The sequence below is a fragment of the Podarcis muralis genome, chromosome 2 (assembly GCF_964188315.1).
Source record: "Podarcis muralis chromosome 2, rPodMur119.hap1.1, whole genome shotgun sequence".
Classification (NCBI taxonomy): Eukaryota; Metazoa; Chordata; class Lepidosauria; order Squamata; family Lacertidae; genus Podarcis; species Podarcis muralis.
The window spans coordinates 116375107-116395005 of NC_135656.1; the positions used below are offsets into that span (position 1 = coordinate 116375107).

A 19899-nucleotide genomic window follows, 5' to 3' on the forward strand; every position below is an offset into this window, starting at 1 on the left:
ATTGATGGATTAAAGGCTGGGAATCGAAGCTAAAACTAGACAGGCATGAAGCCTCCTAATTAAATTGTAACTAGAGATTAATATGGCACAAACAATTACTAATGATGGATCATGGCATGAAACAATATAACAATCAAGTTCTGTAGATGTGGTCAGCTAGGCATAAAGAACAAGTCATCATGAACTTAGGGTGAGCTGAGCAAGGAGGGAATGTCTTGGTGTTTAGAACAGAACTGTACAGTGTGTGCAAAAGCAGGGAAAAGATTATAAGCAAGACTTTCCAGAATGCAAGAGAAAAGGTGCAAGGCTTCCCCAAAATGCAGCAGGTATGGGCAGAAGGAAAACTTCCCTTTATGCGCATATCTCCAGCTCTGCATATTCCCCCCTCCCTCCTCCATATGTTAATCCGGTGTAACCCAACCTTTCCTTAATGTATTCATGATGTAACTGGGATGTATTTTGCACTGTATTCTGGGACATGGAGGGAGTTTCAAAAGTTCATGTCACCCCTTTCTCGCTGTTCAATCTCGTCTTGAACCTGTTGTGCAATAAACTTGGATCTTCTGCAGTTTGCTCCTGTGCCCGGCTGAGCTCATTTTTTTCCGCAGGGACTCACGAACTTAGTCCGACGAGCTGGGTGGCAGAGTAGCCCCGCACCCAGATTTTAGCCGTAACACCTGCTTGCACATATTGTTGTTGTTCTTGTTTAGTTGTTTAGTCGTGTCCGACTCTTTGTGACCCCATGGACCACAGCACGCCAGGCACTCCTGTCTTCCACTGCCTCCCACAGCTTGGTCAAACTCATGCTGGTAGCTTCGAAAACACTGTCCAACCATCTTGTCCTCTGTCGTCCCCTTCTCCTTATGCCCTCCATCTTTCCCAACATCAGGGTCTTTTCCCGGGAGTCTTCTCTTCTAATGAGGTGGCCAAAGTATTGGAGCCTCAGCTGCAGGATCTGTCCTTCCATTGAGCACTCAGGGTTGATTTCCTTCAGAATGGAGAGGTTTGATCTTCTTGCAGTCCATGGGACCCACCTTATTTTGGTGACAGTAAGTTGTTGTAAATTGCTGTTAATTATTGTCTTTAATGGTTGTAACCAGGGGGTAAATGACTGATTCATAGCAAGAATAAGAATAAGTGGGGAGCTTTATCCTACAAGACGCACTCCAAGTTTAATTTCTTCAAATGCTAAGCAACTGGGAGCTGCTTCTCTCACCCAGTGGAGCAAGCAGTTTGCATTCTTTTCTTCGTTTTCTCTGCTCAAATCACAAAGGCCTCATTTTCTGGTGTTCTCTTAAGTTGCACAGGTGGTTGGAGATTCTCCCCCAATCGGGCATTTGCATGGCTTCCCCCATGTATGGGTCCCTCTGCGACTCTGTAATGTATCTCTCTAGTTTCCCACAGTGAGAGCGCTAGTGCGCTTTTTGCTCAGCATGGATCCTCCGAAGCAACTGAACCTCTTCTCACACTCGGGAAACTATGGTTTCTCTTCCATGAGCCGCTCTGATGGCGCACCCAGATCTCTCGCTGAGGAAAGGGCTTCTCGCCCTCAGACTATTCATCCGCTTCCTCTCCCATGTGCCTCCTCTGGTGTTCAGCCAGGGCGGATCCTCCCTGGAAGCTCTCACCACACACGGGGCATTCGTAAGGGTGCTCTTTGGACTCATGCTTTTGACCTGGAATCTCAGCTAACAAAGGAAGGTTCCTCAGGGATATTCCCTCTGGCACAGCTTCCCTGGGTGGGAATTCTCCACCTTGATCTCTCTCCTTTTACCTGCAGGTGATGGTGAAACTGAAAACATTTTTTAAATATATCTGTGGGAAACCCAAAAGCAGGACCTGGGAACAAGATCCCCTCCCCTTCTAGAGTCTCCAGCAACTGCTATTCAGGAGGATTCCTGCTTCCAACCACGGAGGCAGAACATATAACCATCCAAAGTCTTATCCTCCAGGAGTTTTATCTAATCTTCTGTTAAAGCCCCCCAGGTTTTTCAGAAGAAGAAGAAGAAGAGTTTGGATTTCGGATTTGATATCCCGCCTTTCACTCCCTTTAAGGAGTCTCAAAGCGGCTAACATTCTCCTTTCCCTTCCTCCCCCACAACAAACACTCTGTGAGGTGAGTGGGGCTGAGAGACTTCAGAGAAGTGTGATGACTGGCCCAAGGTCACCCAGCAGCTGCATGTGGAGGAGCGGAGACGCGAACCTGGTTCCCCAGATTACGAGGCTACTACTCTTAACCACTACACCACACTGGCTCTCAGCCATTGCAAGGGACCACACTTTATCAGGAATATAGGAAGACTTCACAATGTGTAGTAAAATTGATTAATAATAATAGCCAAGATCGCACCAGGCATTCCTATCTAGGGAAGGAGTTCCATAACTTTAATGCGACACCTCAGATGGTGCCTTCTGCCAGGCCAGCCCATTGGCCCATCGAGGTCAATATTGCCTCCACTGACTGGCAGCTGCTCTGCAGGGTCTCCAGGCAGAGGGTCTTCCCAACCATACCTGGAGATATCCTGGTCAGGGATGATGGGAGTTGTAGCGTGAAGCAAACAGTGCGCTCCAGGTAGGCAATGCTGAAAGCGTCCTTTTCAATCTGAAGTTCTTTGCCACAATGCTAAAAACGGATTAAGTCAAAACCAGCAACCAGATTTTTGGGAGTTCTCGTCACGGAATCAAGTCCTGCTTGATAAATCAAAACTGCCTTCTATTTAGGGCAGAGGCAGATTTTCTCCAATTCAAAAATGACAAGGAAGCCTGTTATAGGAATTTTAAGGTCATAGATATAGATAAAATAAACATTATTAACTGTACAAGGCAAACACATACATAAGTATATAAACCGCGTGTCTGAAATAGTGCAGGAGAATAATTCTGAAGCCATTTTTACTCCCAAATTGACCTCAAATGTTTCTCTGCAAGGAGGAAGGAAAATGGATACCATTATCAGGTATCCTGGCAGACAGGACTTCTGCTGTAGGCTGACCCTTCAGTGATGTATGTATCATGCATTGGGGGGTGGACAATTTCAAAAGTCTATATAAGGGTTTGCATCATAGCTGTAAACTTACAGATTTGAAAATAAGGGACCAGCAGCCTCGAAAATAAGGGATCAGCAGCCAGAATAAGGGATCAACAATTACTTTTATAAAATACATATTTTGTTGCGTGCAAATGGCTTTAGATACCTATTAGGTCCATTAATTACCATATAGCATATATTCAACACACACAAAAAGCAACAATTTGTTGTTGACAAAGGACAGCTGGACATAGAAAGGGCCCCATTACCTTCAGTAGCTTATTTAAGAGACATCATCAATAAGGGACAGCAGCGGGACACGGCGCTGGGATAAGGGACTGTCCCGCCAAATAAGGGACGCTTGACAGCTATGCCAATGTTCTGGGTTCCTCCTCCCTCCTGTGTGGCAGTGGAGTGTTAGCACCCTGTTGCAACAGCTTTAATAAAGATCAGGCTTACTAGCTGCTTTGCTTCTCAATATTCTCTGGCTGGCCTCTGTTATTTTTCTCCTACCGATAGTGAACCTTCATAAGGACTCTATACGGGCTCTAGGGTGCCCCATAAGGGAAAAGGAGCAGTTTTTTCCTATCACAAAGACTATGAATGAAAATGTTACAATATGACTACCACAACTTACTAGGTGTGTGTGTTTGTGTGTGTGTAATCAAAAGCATGGGAAGCAATCCAGAAGCATACCCTGCAACTTGAGAAAACATTCACCAAATGCAAAGACCTGGGGACATGTTTTTTTTTAAAAAAAGATCATGTGGTGATTGAGTTTCTGAGTCATTTCCAGGAAGGGAAACTCCTGGTAGCTGAAAACGCAGAAAACGAAAATTACCTGGGACTTTCGGGTGAGGGAGCCATGGCTGCTGCAGGGGGTCACATCCAGCGTCTCCGTGATGAAGCCACTTGCTTCATCTGCCTGGATTACTTCAAGGATCCAGTGATCATCCCAGAGTGTGGGCACAACTTCTGCCGATCCTGCTTGATCCAGTGCTGGGGGGAATCGGAGGCAGAGGCTTCCTGCCCTCACTGCAGAGAAAGAGTCCAGAGAAGGGGCCTCATCCCCAACCGGCAACTGGCTAATGTGGCAGAAATAGCCCAGAATCTCAGCCTTCAAGAGGGAAAGGAGGAAGGAGGGAAAGGAGGAGTCTGCGAGGATCACCAGGAGCCCCTGAAGCTCTTTTGCAAGGAGGATGAAGCCCCCATCTGTGTGGTGTGTGACAGATCCAAGGAGCACAAACACCACAAGGTGATTCCTCTGAAGGAGGCTTTCCAGGAGTACAAGGTAGGAGATCCCTGGATCTTGATGTGGAGAAATAGCTGTGGATTCTTCTTGGGAGGTTTTCTTTTTAATTCTCAGGTCCAAAGTAGGCATGGCATGAATTGGTGGTGGTTTATTATGTAAAAAGCAGCCTGAGGTTTATTTATGTAAAAAGCAGCCTGAGGGCTCCTGGGATGAGGGAGTTGAAGTCTTTCTCTCTGCCAGAAAGGGTTAACCTCATTCACATCCTGCAGCAGGTTGCATTGTAAATATTTAGAACACTACAAATCCGCCAGGAGTTGTGGACTTTGTCCTCGTTGCCTGGGGGATCCCGGCCACGCCAGAGCCCGGCCAGCCAATCCGGTGCCCGGGGCTCTTTAAACCGAGGAGCAGCCAGAGGACTTCCTCTTTGGCTCGCTTCCTCAATCACCCGCCCTCCCTCCCTACTTGCAGGTTAGGCACTGGCCTTGCTATGGACTTTGGTTGGTCGCCTTGGTTGTCCAAGGGGCCTGGTAGGAATTTTTCCACTTGGCAAATTGGCACTGGCCACTTGGTTTTTGCCTACCTCATAGCAATCGTCACAGCTTTGTTAGGGTTGCGGTTAGGCATTGTTTGACCTTGTGGGGGGGAGGGGAGGTGTGGCCATCACCTGCCCCTCCATGCTTAAGGGTATTCCGTTAAAGGAATACGGGAGTCTTGATCTTGTCCGAAGCCCGTTTGGGGGCTGGGACCTTGACACGACCCCAACGGAAACACCAGGGGGAGTTTGAGTTGGTTCGCTTCAACAGGGCTCCCCCTACTGGTGGCTTACCCTTACTGGACTTCCTGCACAGCGGGCAGGGGTCAGATATAGTCAGGGCCAATCAATACCTAAGCCAATGCCACTCACATTCTGTAATTCAATAAAGTTGTGGCCAAAATTTGCCCAATAACATAAACCTAATATCTGTGTCCTTGTGTGAGTTATTTCCCAACGAGGGGGTGGCTGTGGGGTCTCGACACGCAAATGTGAATTGCCCATACACAACTATGTACCGGTACATGTCTCCTTTGGCTATCAGGATGCCTCCTCAATGCCCTGCAAAACAGAGAACAGCAAGGGATCAGTTGCAGGGGGGGCAGTGGCCAGGAATTGACCAGATGGTGCAGGATCCCCCCCCCCAAGTTTCTGTTGGAAGCAGATTTAGGAGTGGGGGGTGGTGGAAGCACCTACTGGTGGGGAGCACGCTTATTCTGGGGGTGCTGTGGGGCCTGTGCAATGAGGTTTCAGCGGGGGGGGGGAGGGGGGCTGAGGATCTCCTCCCATCCCAAATGGCAAAGGACTCCGTGGTTCAGAGTTGCATCTGCAAATACTAGGGGGGAAGATGACTTTGCCATGACAACTCAGAATTGGACCTGTGCTATTACATAAAAAAGATAAAATTCTACTTCTGCTACAGAAGAAACTTTTTAAAAAATGCCTTTTAATCCCTTTTAAAATAATTCACTTCTACTACAGTGGTGCAAAATGCTCCTGTGCCATGCAATGTCAATAATGCCACATATTAGTAATAATGATGAAATGAAGCTGCCCCTTTGAATTTGCGGGATGACCAGACAGCAATCTTCTGACCGAAGGAGCTACTTAGGTGGATTCTGGCCCAGCAAGAACTTCTTTGGCCCAGAAATGGAAGAAGCTCTTAAATCTCCCCTGGTGGTCCAAGCACACGTGGGCTCTGGCTACTGCAGAGAAAATAACTGACAAGTAGCAGAAAACCTGAATTGCCATCTGACCCAGCTAAGTGGCAGAGCAGTGGGGCCAAGAGGAAGGTGGAAAAGCCCTAGGCTTGCAGAAGAGGGGTTTGGAATGGGTGAAGTTTTGAGAAGCGCTGCTCTATCCCTGTCTCTCTAGCCTCTTAGGCTGCCTTTGCTCTTCTCCAGACTAGTTTGTTGCACTAGAAAACTTTCCCATCCCAGTTCTGCAGTGGTTTTCAGCCAGTGTGCTGTGGCCCCTGGGGTGCCTTGAGTGATGCTCAGGGGTGCTGCTGGCAAGACTGGCCTCTGTCCCTCTTTCCTTCCCTCCCTCCTCGGGTGCCATAGCTGCCTCCCAAAGGCTTGCACAGCTCTTTGTTGCAGCAGCCCTGGCTACAAGCTCTGCTGGGGAATGGTGCCTCTGGGGCTGGCCAGGGGGTGTTGGCTGCCAGGAGCTGAGGCGGCCTCCGAGGAAGCAAGGAAACTGGCGAGGGGCCCTTGCTGGTGGGAAGGGGCAGACAAGTCCCTGTGGGGCAGCGTGAGGAGGCACCTCTCTCTGGGACAGCGGGGGCAGCTCAGAGAGAGCACTGCGCAAGGGGGAGGGTGTTTGAGAAAGGGGGAGGGGCTGCAAGCTCTGCAAGCAAGGGGGGACCTAACTGGGATCCTGAGCCCCACAGGGACCCCGCAGAAAGAAGGTAGTTGGTCCAGGGAGCCAGGGACCCAAAAAGGTTGTACTTTTATTTCCTCTAGTAAACTACTTCGCTGTTATAGCAAGGCCACTGGACCCAAGAAGCCTGTATAATATTCATCTCCTCTCTCTGTGTCTCAAGCAAACCTAAGTTTCCCTTTTTCTTTTCAGGAAGAGATCTGCCACCGCCTGGAGATTCTGAGGAAAGAGAGAGAGGAAATTCTGGCCCATCAAGCAGCCCTGGACAAGGAAAGCAAAGACCTCCTGGTAAGTGCCACTCTTATTACTAGGGAGGGAACAAGCACTTGAAGAGTCGAGTCAGGACGGAGGAGGGATGGGGAAATCTGCCCATTTCAGCTTCTTCCCATTTCTCCTTTTCCCATATCAGTCTGTTTATTCATTTATTATTCTGAAAATGATTCAGATGTTAGGTAGCTACTTCCTCGTATAAATATTTTTATATGTACTTTGCCCTCATAAATACATTGGTTGTGAACAAAATAGACCTGGCTGGGTCAACCTTGAGCAATTCAGAGGTGTGAATTTCAAAGGATTGCTCTGTTTTCGTCTCCATAATTTTTCAGCAATAGCAACTTAGGTAAATTCACTTTTGAATGCAGCTAATTTGAGTTTATGGTGGTAGCTTTAGTTATGAACTTAATTTGTTCTGGAGGTCCGTTCTTAACCTGAAACTGTTCTTAACTAGAGGCGTGCTCTTGCTGCTGTTGCGCTGCCGGCACACAATTTAAAATCTCATCCTGGGGCAAAGTTCTCAACTCAAGGTAACGCTTCCAAGTTAGTGGAATTTGTAACCTGAAGCGTTTGTAACCTCAGGTGTTTGTAACTCAAGGTACCACTGTATTTCCCATTGTCATTTACTATGTGAATAGCAGTCAAGGACAAGCCTGAGGAATTGTGAGCTGAGAGGGTGGAAGTAGGTCAATTCAAATCCTGATTTACCATCAATATTACTAAAGAGTTGTCTTTCTAAATGTGCAGTCTTGTTCATCTTTAGGAAATTCAGGGAGCTACGAGGATAAACACTGCACTTTCTCCTCATCCTCCTCTGTTTCTGTTACTTTCCTTACACCTCAATGGTCCCAGTCTAAACTGAGGGTGTTTTATGTCCGCGGACGTTCTCTGAACAACTCTGAACTCTGGTTATGCCATGCCCCAAATCATGCAGGGAATATCCTGTGGGGATGTTTATGGAGGCAGGAGAAGATATATTATTTTATTACTGTATATCCTTCATAACTTTCGCTAGCAAGTTCTATAACTTAGCAGAGTTATTAAATAATCCCCCTTTTAAATAACACAACGGTTAGCTAGGCTCATCTGAGCCTCACTATTATGATTCCTGGTTTCCTTATTTTATATCCCTCCTAAAAGAATAGACACGGCCTTCTGATTAAAGTTAACATAAAACTAGTTTACTTACAATCATCCAGTTCACAATGAGATTCCTGAAGGCAGACGTAATTTACAGAACAACTTATAACTTTGTGAATTATCCCATAATAGAAGTAGTCTCAAGTGACTGCGACTGAGCAGTCACTTCTCCTAATTCTTAGGAACACACAATGGAGAAGACACAGAGCAGAACATGGAGGCCGTGTGCTCCTCTCCCAAGAACAGGCCACACTCACATTAAGTCACATGCAAAGGAAGTCTGTCCCAGCTCAGGAGGAACTAGCAAGTTTTCTCCTGAGTGATACAAAGCATTCCCCAGCATGTGCATTGTAGGACTCTTGTATTTGACTGCAATACGTTTTTACATCCCACATATCCATGGCTAGAAAACAAATGCTCCTTCCTTTCGGCTGTAGCCCTCTGCAAAATAGAAGTCAACAGGAACAGCAATGGAGAGGGCCTCCCCTCAAAATAAAGGTTTACTTCTTTAGCCACTGAAGGTTCCCTGTCTCTGAAAAATCGGAAGTGTCCTCCCTGTGGAATTCTCACAATTCTCTTCCTGGTGTTTTGAAGGCTGAGCACCTTCCACACTCAGACCTCCTCTTTTCTTGCAGGAATTAACAGAAACGGAGAGGCTGAAGACTGTGGAGAAGTTCAGAGAACTGCGCCAGTTCCTGGAAGAACAAGAAAAACATCTGCTGACTCATGTGGAAGAGGTGGAGAAGGAGATTGCAGGGAGAAGGGATGAGCAGCTGGCCAGACTTTCCAGGAAACTCTCCTCTCTTGAGAGGATCATCCAGGAGATGGAGGAGAAGAGTCAGCAGCCAGCGAGTGAACTCCTGCAGGTAAGATGGTGGCAGGAACAGCCCAAGGCTGGGCTCCAGGAAAAGGCTGCCCCTTTCATGTATGCAAGGAGTGCAAGGGTTGAGATGATGGAGCCTCTAGTCAGGTTTGTAATGGACAGGAAGACCCAAGAGACCTGGGATGCTTAACTCACCAGAATGCAGACTACAGATTCATCTGTGTTCTTGATGGAACAGGAGCTGATCTTCCGCTCTTTGCTGATGATCTGTCTCTGAATGCCTCTCAGCTGTGGGGGGCTTCGTCTAGGATGCGTTCAGGCCTCCTTCCGACATGAGCCAGTCTCTTGACCAAGCTTCTCTTCCCATTTCCTCCACAACTTCTGGGTTGATCCCCTTCCCCATGGATACAGATCGGCCCAAAATGGTGCTCAGTCCCAGTGACCAAAGAGCAAGACAGAGGGACTCATCCAGACTGCTGCTTGTCCCACCCCTTTCCTCCAGGAAAACCCTCTTTTTACTGCTGAATTAGAGTAAACATCAGCCAGGTTTTCTCTGGATTGACATTTGCTTTGATTTCGCTCTAAGGAGCAGGTTTTTCTTGAGGGAAAGCGGCAGGGCAAAGACAAAACCACTTGGACCCGTGTTTTCTGGGCACAGGAAAGGGAGAAGTGTGGATGAGCCCAAAGAAACACGGAATTGTTTTTTTACCCCTTTGGAGGCATTTTATGCTGCAGGTGATTTTTTTTATTTCCAGATGGAAAATAGAATTTGAAATTTGGGGACTGGGACAGTGCCCTGGCAGGATTCTCCTGTAGGCTAACTTACATCTGAATTGCACAATGCAAACTGGATTAAAGTTATTAAAATATGGAAATGGGGAGAACTTGAAATTGGAACAATTAATAATTTCAGACTGGAAAAATAAAAGCAGTGAGAAACCAAAACTGGCTGATTCCGCCATCCCTACCCAAAACCTTGGCATGTGCCAGGCAGACTGACTTCCGAGGGGCAGCGTCTGAGGGGGTCTTCCTAGTGTGGCCTGTGGTGTGCAGTGAATTCCCTTCTCTTTTCCCCTCTAGGATGTCAGAAGCACCTTGCAGAGGTAAGTGGATCTGGCTCATTTCCATTAGCATCACTCTTTGAAGCTGAGATGCCAGAACCTCAGACATGGCCCTGCAGGGGGGAGACTCACTCCCTGCAGCACCTCACAGGTAAAAGTAAAGCCCCCTCTTCTGAACTTGTAGCCCCCCAATTCTCCCTCCAAGGATCAAGGTCAACTGCCTCCTCCCTCCCTCCCCACATCACTTCACAAAGGGATGGGGGCTCTTTTCTTTTCTTTCTCTTGCACTTTCTGTTCATGGACTTTTTGGTAATTTCAAACATCTAGAAGAGAAAGTGCCAAAGATACTTGGGAAGAGCTTAGGATGTACCAACAGATTTCAATGTCCAAGTAGCATCTTGTCCAAGTAGCAGCCACCCAACTCTTGACAGCTTTGGACATCACTCACATCCTCTGGAAGAAGCTCAGGGAGGGAGGGGTTGCAGGCATTCCACCTCAGGGGTTTGGGTCTTAAGTCCTGGCACCTTCCCAGAAAGTTGTTGGGGGGCAGCATAGTTTGAAGCCATGGGAGCCCTCCGGTGGTGTCGCTTGGGGTTACATCTTGTCCCTTGTGCTGTTTAGCATCCTTACGAAGCCACCGACCAGGGATTGGAGGTGGGTGTCAAGAGATGAAGCCGAATCCTGAAAATTACCTGTGGGGAAATGAACTTCAACTTTGTTCAGGTTATTGAGATCTCCTGCAATAATTAGGGAGAAGGGGCCACAATGGGGCCATTCATTGTTTTTCTTTTCACCAGGTATGAGGAAAGAGAGAGTTCAGAGAAGCCACTGACTTTCCCTCCAGAGCTAAGGAACAGGTTCTTGGAATCCTGTGATCTAAATCACCTTGTTGGTGATACAATGAAACAATGGAAAGGTAATGAAAAATGGCTGCCATGATTTCACACTGGGAATTCTATTACTTTTTCAGAACTGAACATGTTGTTGTTTAGTCGTTTAGTCGTGTCCGACTCTTCGTGACCCCCTGGACCAGAGCACGCCAGGCACTCCTGTCTTCCACTGCCTCCCGCAGTTTGGTCAAACTCATGCTGGTAGCTTCGAGAACACTGTCCAGCCATCTTGTCCTCTGTCGTCCCCTTCTCCTTGTGCCCTCTATCATTCCCAACATCAGGGTCTTTTCCACTGAGTCTTCTCTTCTCATGAGGTGGCCCAAGTATTAGAGCCACCGCTTCAGGATCTGTCCTTCCAGTGAGCACTCTGGGCTGATTTCCTTCAGAATGGATAGGTTTGATCTTCTTGCAGTCCATGGGACTCTTAAGAGTCTCCTCCAGCACCAGAATTCAAAAGCATCAATTCTTCGGCGATCAGCCTTCTTTATGGTCCAGCTCTCACTTCCATACATCACTACTGGGAAAACCATAGCTTTAACTATACGAACCTTTGTTGGCAAGGTGATGTCTCTGCTTTTTAAGATGCTGTCTAGGTTTGTCATTGCTTTCCTCCCAAGAAGCAGGCGTCTTTTAATTTCGTGGCTGCTGTCACCATCTGCAGTGATCATGGAGCCCAAGAAAGTAAAATCTCTCACTGCCTCCATTTCTTCCCCTTCTCTTTGCCAGGAGGTGATGGGACCAGTGGCCATGATCTTCGTTTTTTTGATGTTGAGCTTCAGACCATATTTTGCTCTCTCCTCTTTCACCCTCATTAAAAGGTTCTTTAATTCCTCCTCACTTTCTGCCATCAAGGTTGTGTCATCTGCATATCTGAGGTTGTTGATACAGTGGTGCCTCGCAAGACGAAATTAATCCGTTCCGCGAGTCTCTTCGTCTTGCGGTTTTTTCGTCTTGCGAAGCACGGCTATTAGCAGCTTAGCGGCTATTAACGGCTTAGAATAGAATCATAGAGTTGGAAGAGACCACAAGGGCCATCGAGTCCAACCCCCTGCCAAGCAGGAAACACCATCAGAGCACTCCTGACATATGGTTGTCAAGCCTCTGCTTAAAGACCTCCAAAGACAGAGACTCCACCACACTCCTTGGCAGCAAATTCCACTGTCGAACAGCTCTTACTGTCAGGAAGTTCTTCCTAATGTTTAGGTGGAATCTTCTTTCTTGTAGTTTGGATCCATTAGCGGCTTTAAGAAAAAGGAAACAAACTCGCAAGAACTTGCAAGACGTTTCGTCTTGCGAAGCAAGCCCATAGGGAAATTCGTCTTGCGGAACGACTCAAAAAACGGAAAACCTTTTCGTCTAGCGAGTTTTTCGTCTTGCGAGGCATTCGTCTTGCGGGGCATCACTGTATTTCTTCCGGCAATCTTAATTCCGGCTAGGGATTCATCCAGCCCAGCCTTTTGCATGATGAATTCTGCATATAAGTTAAATAAGCACGGAGAAAATATACAGCCTTGTCGTACTCCTTTCCCAATTTTGAACCAATCAGTTGTTCCATATCCAGTTCTAACTGTAGCTTCTTGTCCCACATGGAGATTTCTCAGGAGACAGATGAGGTGATCAGGCACTCCCATTTCTTTAAGAACTTGCCATAGTTTGCTGTGGTCGACACAGTCAAAGGCTTTTGCATAGTCAATGAAGCAGAAGTAGATGTCTTTCTGGAACTCTCTAGCTTTCTCCATAATCCAGCACATGTTTGCAATTTGGTCTCTGGTTCCTCTGCCCCTTCGAAATCCAGCTTGCACTTCTGGGAGTTCTCGGTCCACATACTGCTAAAGCCTTCCTTGTAGAATTTTAAGCATAACCTTGCTAGCGTGTGAAATGAGTGCAATTGGGCGGTAGTTGGAGCATTCTTTGGCACTGCCCTTCTTTGGGATTGGGATGTAGACTGATCTTCTGCAATCCTCTGGCCACTGCTGAGTTTTCCAAACTTGCTGGCATATTAAGTGTAGCACCTTAACAGCATCATCTTTTAAAATTTTAAATAGTTCAGCTGGAATATCATCACTTCCAGTGAATATCATCATTGAACATACCAGACTCTTGTTGCATGGAATTGAGTAACCCCAGGATACCTTCCTTCTTGGTGCTCCAGCCTTCATTTCCTGTCCCCCAGAATGGCCCATGTATATTGTGACGCTGGATCCTGTAAAGAAAGCCTGAACCAGAGTGTAGAGCAAAGTCAGGATTTTTTCCTCCCATGTGCTTCTGTTTACAGTTATACAAAACCTCCTTTTCCTTGTGGTTCCCTGTCTGCACAATCTGAGTTTGTCCTTTTGGAGGTTCTCCTGCTCTGAATGGAGTCAAAGGGCATTAAGAAGCCCCCAGTTCCCCCTCTGCCTCCTGCTCAGGCTTCTTTCTCAGCCGTGGAGCCAAGGCCTGAGCCGTCTCCTCCTCAGACGTCCCCCTGCAGCTGCCATATCTAGGGCTTCAGCCTTCAAGATCTCCTGAGAGTTCGCCCATTGAGAGTGGAAGCAAGAGTACATGAGCCCCAAAGGGCACAATTATGCTTGTGAAGAACCTTAAAGATTTGTAGAAGGTTTGTGAGGAAGGACTTCCTTTTGCCTGAGAGCTCTGCCAATCCTTCCTCATCAAACTTTGCTTCTCCTTATGTTTCACAATTTTGGCTTTAATCATTCCCCCCACCACTTTACTTGGGGAAGATGTTAAGGCTGCCTCCATCTCCCCTCTGCCTCCTTTTACGGGATTCCTATTGCTCTGCCTCCCCTCCAGTCCTCCAATGTAGAGCCCAATTTAGGGGCAAAGTTCAGAGACCATCAGGATTCATGCTGAATATTTTTATTCTGCTATTTGTAAGCTTGCTTTATGATTGCTGAGTTTTAAAGCTTTATTTATTTTCTTAGATTCTTCCTATGATTTTCTTGGTATTAATTATTTTGTGTATAATTTAGTTAATATTTAATAATTGTACTTGAATTTAAGGGTGCTATGTTTTGAAATGTTACTTTTGCATGGAGATTGATTTCTGGTGGAAGAGTGTTGCCCTTACACTTTATATCTTTTTGCTTCCTCAGATGCTCTGTTATACAGAAAACCGATTCAGAAAGGTAAATTTACAAAGGAAGAACAATTTTTTCACAGGAGGGATGGGGACTGATATTTCATGGGTGTTGAACCATCTGTGCTGCAGACTTTGGGACCCCCATCAATGGCGTCACTCTGGGAAACAGTCCTCTAGTGGTGTTTGGGTTCTTTGTCTGTCCCATGAATGAACTGGGAGGGAGTTTGAAGGCTTGGATTGGGGGCAGAGCTTGTCCCTGTGAAGAACCTGCACACCAGTCTGGGTTCCTTTCCTGCCTATAGACTATTATTCTGGTTTCCCCCTTAATTTTAAGTTCAGATCCCTGTTTCATTTGTGGATTTTGAATGATTATATTCCACCATTTTCTAGTATGGTATACCATTTCTGATTTTTCCATGAAATCATGGAATAGCAAAGTTTGAAACGATCCCAAGGATCATCTAGTCCAACCCCCTGCAATGCAGGAATTACAACTAAACACATTAGTTGTTTTAATTCCTTAGGCTTAGTGATATTACATTCTCTGGAATAATCTTTTGGACAATATTTAACATCACTACTTAGGCCTACAGCTGTCGTCTTTGCAATTATGTGCTCTATGATTTAATCTTTTGCTTGAAATAAGGAAACAACAGAGGCTATGTTATGGTGATGTTTTGTAAAAAAAAGCCTATTAAGCCTGTCTTTTTGCCTTCTCAGATGTTCAGTCATTCAGAAATCTTCAGAAAGGTAAATTTCACATGGAGACCCCAATTCACGGGGGCGGACGGCGGGCGGGCGGACTAGTGTTTCATGGGGGTCAAGAGTCTCTTCTGTACAGCTTGACTCTGGCCCTGCTGTTTGTACCACAAAGGCAGAGAGGGTGGAGTTGAAGGTGCAGAAGGAGGGGAGAGAAACTCCCCAGAAGGATCCGCTGGAGGAGGGAAGAGTTTCATTCCTGCCTAGAGAGAGTTGGGTTGCTTTTCCATGTGACCTTTTTCTCAGACAGGTCCTCTATTTTCATGATTAAAATTTCTCCCCTGGGTGGATTTTTAAAATTTTGCAAAATGTCTCAAGTTGTATGGTTTTGATTACAGTAACCCATGAAAAAATTTCTAGTGCATTAGACTCAGATCTAAGGCACCCATCTAAGCTAGCCTAGAGCAGAGAATTGCAACAGAGCAGCATCTTAAGCTGGCCACGTCCTGTATAAAACCCTTCTCTTGTGTCTGAACTAAAAGGACACTGGCTCAGTTACCAGAACTTGGAGAAGGAATCTGGGAGGGCAAGAGTTAACATCCCCCTGCCCTTAAGGAGAGTCCATATGTACATGTTTAACAGTTTAATAAATTGTTCTGTGCCCACTTGCGTTCACAAAGATGGGAACATGAGCCCAAATACCCAAATGTGGCAAGCAAGGGAGCAATATGTATTATGTATTATTATTATTCTGATTATTCTTTTGTTTTTGAAAGTTAAGAACATTGCTACTAGCAGTATATCACTGGAAATGTGTTGAATACATGACCAAAAGATGCTCCAACAAGAATTTATTGATATTTGTAGACTGATTTCACAAAGTTAAGTTAAGCAGATATATAAGATTAAATGTTTAATTATTAAAATACAAAAATAGAATCTCAATTCTAAAGTTACAAAATAATAAGGAAGTCACGCACGGGTGGAGGGAAGACACAGGGCAAGAAATAAGAAATGGATAAATGTTGGTACATAATGAAATGTAAAAATGCGAATTTACAAATATAATGTATATGTATCATTATGTAAAGATTTCATATATGTATTGCAACATTAATATTTTTTTTTAAAGAAAATTAAAAATATGTAAACATTAGCCCAAACACTTTCATGTGGGAAGCGAGGAAGCAATATGTATTATTATTCTTATTCTTTGGTTGTTGAAAGTTAAGAACATTGCTACTAACAGTATATCACAGCTGTGAAAGCCTACAAAGAGTAGGGGTATTTAAAATGAATGTTGTCTTAGCGATCCATGGTTAAGAGTAGAAGTTGGCAAATGTGTCCTCTTTTTTGCTCTTCAAAATAACGGCAACCCTACACTTGCCTATCATGACTGTCTAAGCCCCTGACTGGTAATTTTTTGAGTTATTCCCCCTTTCCCCCAGGGAACTAGTCTTATGGTATATATTAAATCCAAAAGAGATGCATGGAATAAGCAGTCCTTTGTAAAATTGCCCGGCCACCTGCCTCTTCTTCCCTGGCGGCAAGGCCTAAACTTCCAAAATGGTAGGGAGGAAGGCACAGGAAAGACCAAGTAGCTGAGAGAATTGGAGACCAGGAATAAACAGGCTTCCCACTTAACACAATTTTCACTTGTGGGGGGCACGAGGGCCCAGAACGTGATCCCCATGAAAGTGAGGGGAGGCCTATATGTGGTTTTATGTTGTATTTTTATGCTGTGAACCACCCTGAGACCTATGGATGAAGGGCAGTATGCAAATATATATTTTTATTTTTATTTATTTATTTATTTTTATTATTACACCCCAACCAGAGGTCCCCAAAGGCCAATTCCCACAGAGATTGTAAGAGGAAAGCAGCTTCTCTCCTCTCCTGCCTCCTCCAATTCTCCTCTCTTTCCCCTTAGATAATGTAGCACCCTGCTTGTGGTTAACGCTTAGCTGGAATGAAATATTCAACGCAGCAATAGAGAAATTAAAATAATAAATTATTTGTCAGACAAATAAATGATAGGCACAGTGGTATATGGTTACGAAAAGCTCTGCCCCCTCCAGCCCTGATGGCCAGCACTTATATTTCCTCAGCCCAGCCCCCTTGCTCCTCCTTTGGCTGCCTCTGTCCAATCAGCCTGGTTGAAATTCCTATTGGCTGTTTGCTAGAACCAATCATAAAAGATACACCCACTTCCTATTACCTTTTATGGGAGACAAAGAGCTATATTTCCTTCTATCCATAAATGGCAGACAAGTAGCCATATATCTTACATTTGCCTCGACAAGGCACCTTAATTGCCAGATCACATTTTGCCCTATTGCCCCTGCACTCCAATACAAATGGCTAAAACAGATGGCTCATGGTATTAAGTTCTATCTAAACAGAGATCTTGGGTTCACATTCTCACACACTATCAATGAAATAAGAATCTAACATAAGAATCTAACATTTCTTACTTTCTAAATCCTTTGCATCATTACATTAAGCCAATAAATTTCATACATAACATAGATAGCTTTTTAGAAGAAAAGCAACTCACTAAAAACAGCTTCAAAAGCAGCCTCTTCAATTTACACCCCCCTTTCCCAGCCAGCTGCTTTTCCCATTAGCTCTTGCCCTTTAACCTTAGGAAAATATGGCTCAAGTCTGATGGGAGGCACATGGTATTATTTTCTGTTAAACAATAAATCTTACTATTTACCAACTCTTAATTAGTGTTTTTGCAGCTTGATTGTATTCTGTAAGATGTATGGTCAGTGTAACCTTTGTATTTCCCTTTTACAACTTTGAGGTACAGGGGGGCCCTTTCCAGGAGAGCAGGAAGATAAACAACTGCCAGAGTACTTAGCCAGCTGGTTTCTGCCTGGCATGAAACATACAAGCATTTGCAAATATATCTTTAAGCTCATTTTAAAATACAGGCCTTGATCAGATGCCTCAATAACACGGAAGAGATGAGTAAAAGGTTTACTGGGTGGTTTTTCCTCTTAGAAAATGCCTGGGTTGAGAGGAGGGCAGGCACAATACACATCGAATATTAGAAAGTGAAGAAAACTGATTTAAAAACCATCAAGGAAGATATTTATTCTGAGGAGTCTGCAAGGAGGAGTCTCAGTCTAGCATGCGATGCAAAGAAATCCCCTTGATCTGAAAGGGAATCTGGGGTTTTGGGGCTGTTTTTTATTTATTTATCAGGATGTCCATTTCTGTCTCTCAGCTGACTCTGCCTAATCTTCTCTTTCCCTCATCTTTTCCCCAACAGAAAATGTCGCTCTGGATCCAGACACAGCCCATCCTGAACTCATCCTGTCCGAGGATCGGAAAAGTGTGATATATGGAGACGAAGAGCAAGCCCTGCCTGATAATCCTGAGAGATTCAACAAGCGGCATTGTGTGTTGGGATGTGAGGGATTCACAGCAGGCAGACATTTCTGGGAAGTCACTGTGGAAAGTGGGGGATGGTGGGATGTGGGAGTTGCCAGGAGGTCTGTGGAGAGAAAGGGCGTCTTTGACTTCAGTCCTGAGGAAGGGATCTGGGCTGTGGGGAAGAGGGGAGGGGAGTACTGGGCCTGCACCTCCCCTGTTTCCTCTCCTCTGTCCCTGAGGGAGAAGCCCAGGAGGATCCGGGTGACTCTGGACTATGAAGGGGGATGTGTGTCTTTTTCTGACGCTGACTCAGGAGCCGAACTCTACACGTTCTCAGGAGCCTCGTTCTCTGGAGAGACCCTCCTCCCTTTCTTTCGTCTATTGGATAACAAAGCCCACCTCAGTATCTCCTGAGGGGACTAAATCTGCCTCTCAGGCCCAGCAGGAGTTTCTCTCCAGACCATAGTGACTGACGTATGTAGCAGGAACCCCCCACCCCAATCATTCAGTTTGTACAAACTTCACACACACTCACACTCACACACTACATACACCACACTTCTGTTATAAATTCATAGAAAAATCAACCATACATCGGATTTGCACTGTTCCACTTTTATTTGACTCCACGAAGGAAGGACTACAAAATGGGGAAGGTTTGATACAGGCCAGCCATAATCCCTTGACCATCCCAGCACATCCACAGGAGCCCTGCCCAGTTGCTATACCAACCCTGATGGTCCTAGACAGAAGACCATCAAGATCACAAAGAACTTGCATATGGGAGTGGATTCAGCATGGACTGAAACAAAGGACAATGATCAGATCTTCCCTCTGGGGGCAGGAAACTGCCAACTCCCCTTTGTCTCCTGGAAGTGACTCATGGGGAGGGGGAAAGGAGGAACCAGCCAGGTGACAAGACACTCAGGTTACCACCACAACTCCTCCCTCAACCCCTCCTTTCTGTAATGTATGCATGATGTTTCTGGGGGTGGGCTTGACCTAGAGGATGGGAATTTCAAAAGTTTTTATAAGGTCTTGCACACCATCTTTCTGGGTCTTTCCTCTCTCCTGCAAGTGAGGGTAACACCCTGTTGCAACAGTTCAATAAAGGCCAAGCCTACAGGCTGCTGTTTTGCTCCAAGTTATCCTGGTTGGTGTCTTTGTTTTTGTCCAAGGGAGCCCTCGGATTTTTCCGGTAACAGGTAAAAAACATTTACCCGCCAAGAGCAGTTTGGGCAGTTTCAAGGGCCCTTTGAGAGGATTCATTCCAGTCAAAATCAGCAGAAATAACCAAACAAAAATGGGTTACTCTTCCTTTGCATTTTCTTTCCTTTTCCCAGAATTCCCTCTGCAGCTCACTTCTTAGAGAGACAGTCACACTTTTCGGAGTCCTAATAAATTTTCTCACCTTCAGTCTTGTTTTCCATTTGAGTTGTCTGATTTGGCAGAGGATAAGACCCTTAATCCCACAGTTGTGCGTCTGAGCCTCACGTTGGGCAATTTTTTCCTGCACTGCAGGGGGTGATATTAGATGACCCTCAGGATCCCTCACAACTCTGCAATTCTAGGAATCCTTCCTCTCCCCACAAGACCTTATGCAGTTGTGAAAATGCATGCATCATTGGAATTATAGATGACTAAAAAATGAACCCCTTCACCCATGTCAGGAAGGATAGCTGCTTGCTCTGGAGACTTCAGACGGGAAGAAAAAGAAAAAGAAATTGAACAGGGCATCATCTTCAAATGCCCTCTGGAAATACAGCCTCGCCATCTCCACACGTTGTCAGAAGTAAACCTTATTGCCCCTTTACAAAGTATCTGAAGAAGCAACAAAGTGAACTGGACTCCTTGGCA

At 45.5% G+C, this 19899-nt stretch overlaps 1 protein-coding gene across 3 annotated transcripts; it reads left to right on the forward strand.

Moving 5' to 3' along the window:
* Positions 1-3893: 3893 nt before the first annotated feature.
* Positions 3894-19458, forward strand: LOC114591028 (zinc finger protein RFP-like). Of its 3 annotated transcripts, XM_077922189.1 has the most exons (9): positions 3894-4319; positions 6886-6981; positions 8742-8972; positions 10010-10032; positions 10788-10906; positions 13973-14005; positions 14680-14709; positions 17939-18516; positions 19248-19458. In XM_077922189.1, the coding sequence occupies exons 1-8, from the start codon at positions 3894-3896 to the stop codon at positions 18454-18456; spliced, it is 1476 nt and encodes a 491-aa protein (XP_077778315.1). In that variant the 3' UTR covers positions 18457-18516; positions 19248-19458. The 3 variants fall into 3 exon arrangements, with proteins under 3 accessions (XP_077778315.1, XP_077778318.1, XP_077778322.1); XM_077922192.1 differs by lacking the exon at positions 14680-14709; XM_077922196.1 differs by lacking the exons at positions 10788-10906; positions 19248-19458 and having other exon boundaries at positions 17939-18111.
* Positions 19459-19899: the final 441 nt, after the last annotated feature.

Bases quoted from the DNA above. Each gene is read 5' to 3' on its own strand.
- LOC114591028 (XM_077922189.1), top strand. From the start codon at position 3,894: ATGGCTGCTGCAGGGGGTCACATCCAGCGTCTCCGTGATGAAGCCACT. The intron at 4,320-6,885 runs GTAGGAGATCCC...TTTTCTTTTCAG, and splicing joins AGGCTTTCCAGGAGTACAAG to GAAGAGATCTGCCACCGCCT. The intron at 14,710-17,938 runs GTAAATTTCACA...TTTCCCCAACAG, and splicing joins ATTCAGAAATCTTCAGAAAG to AAAATGTCGCTCTGGATCCA.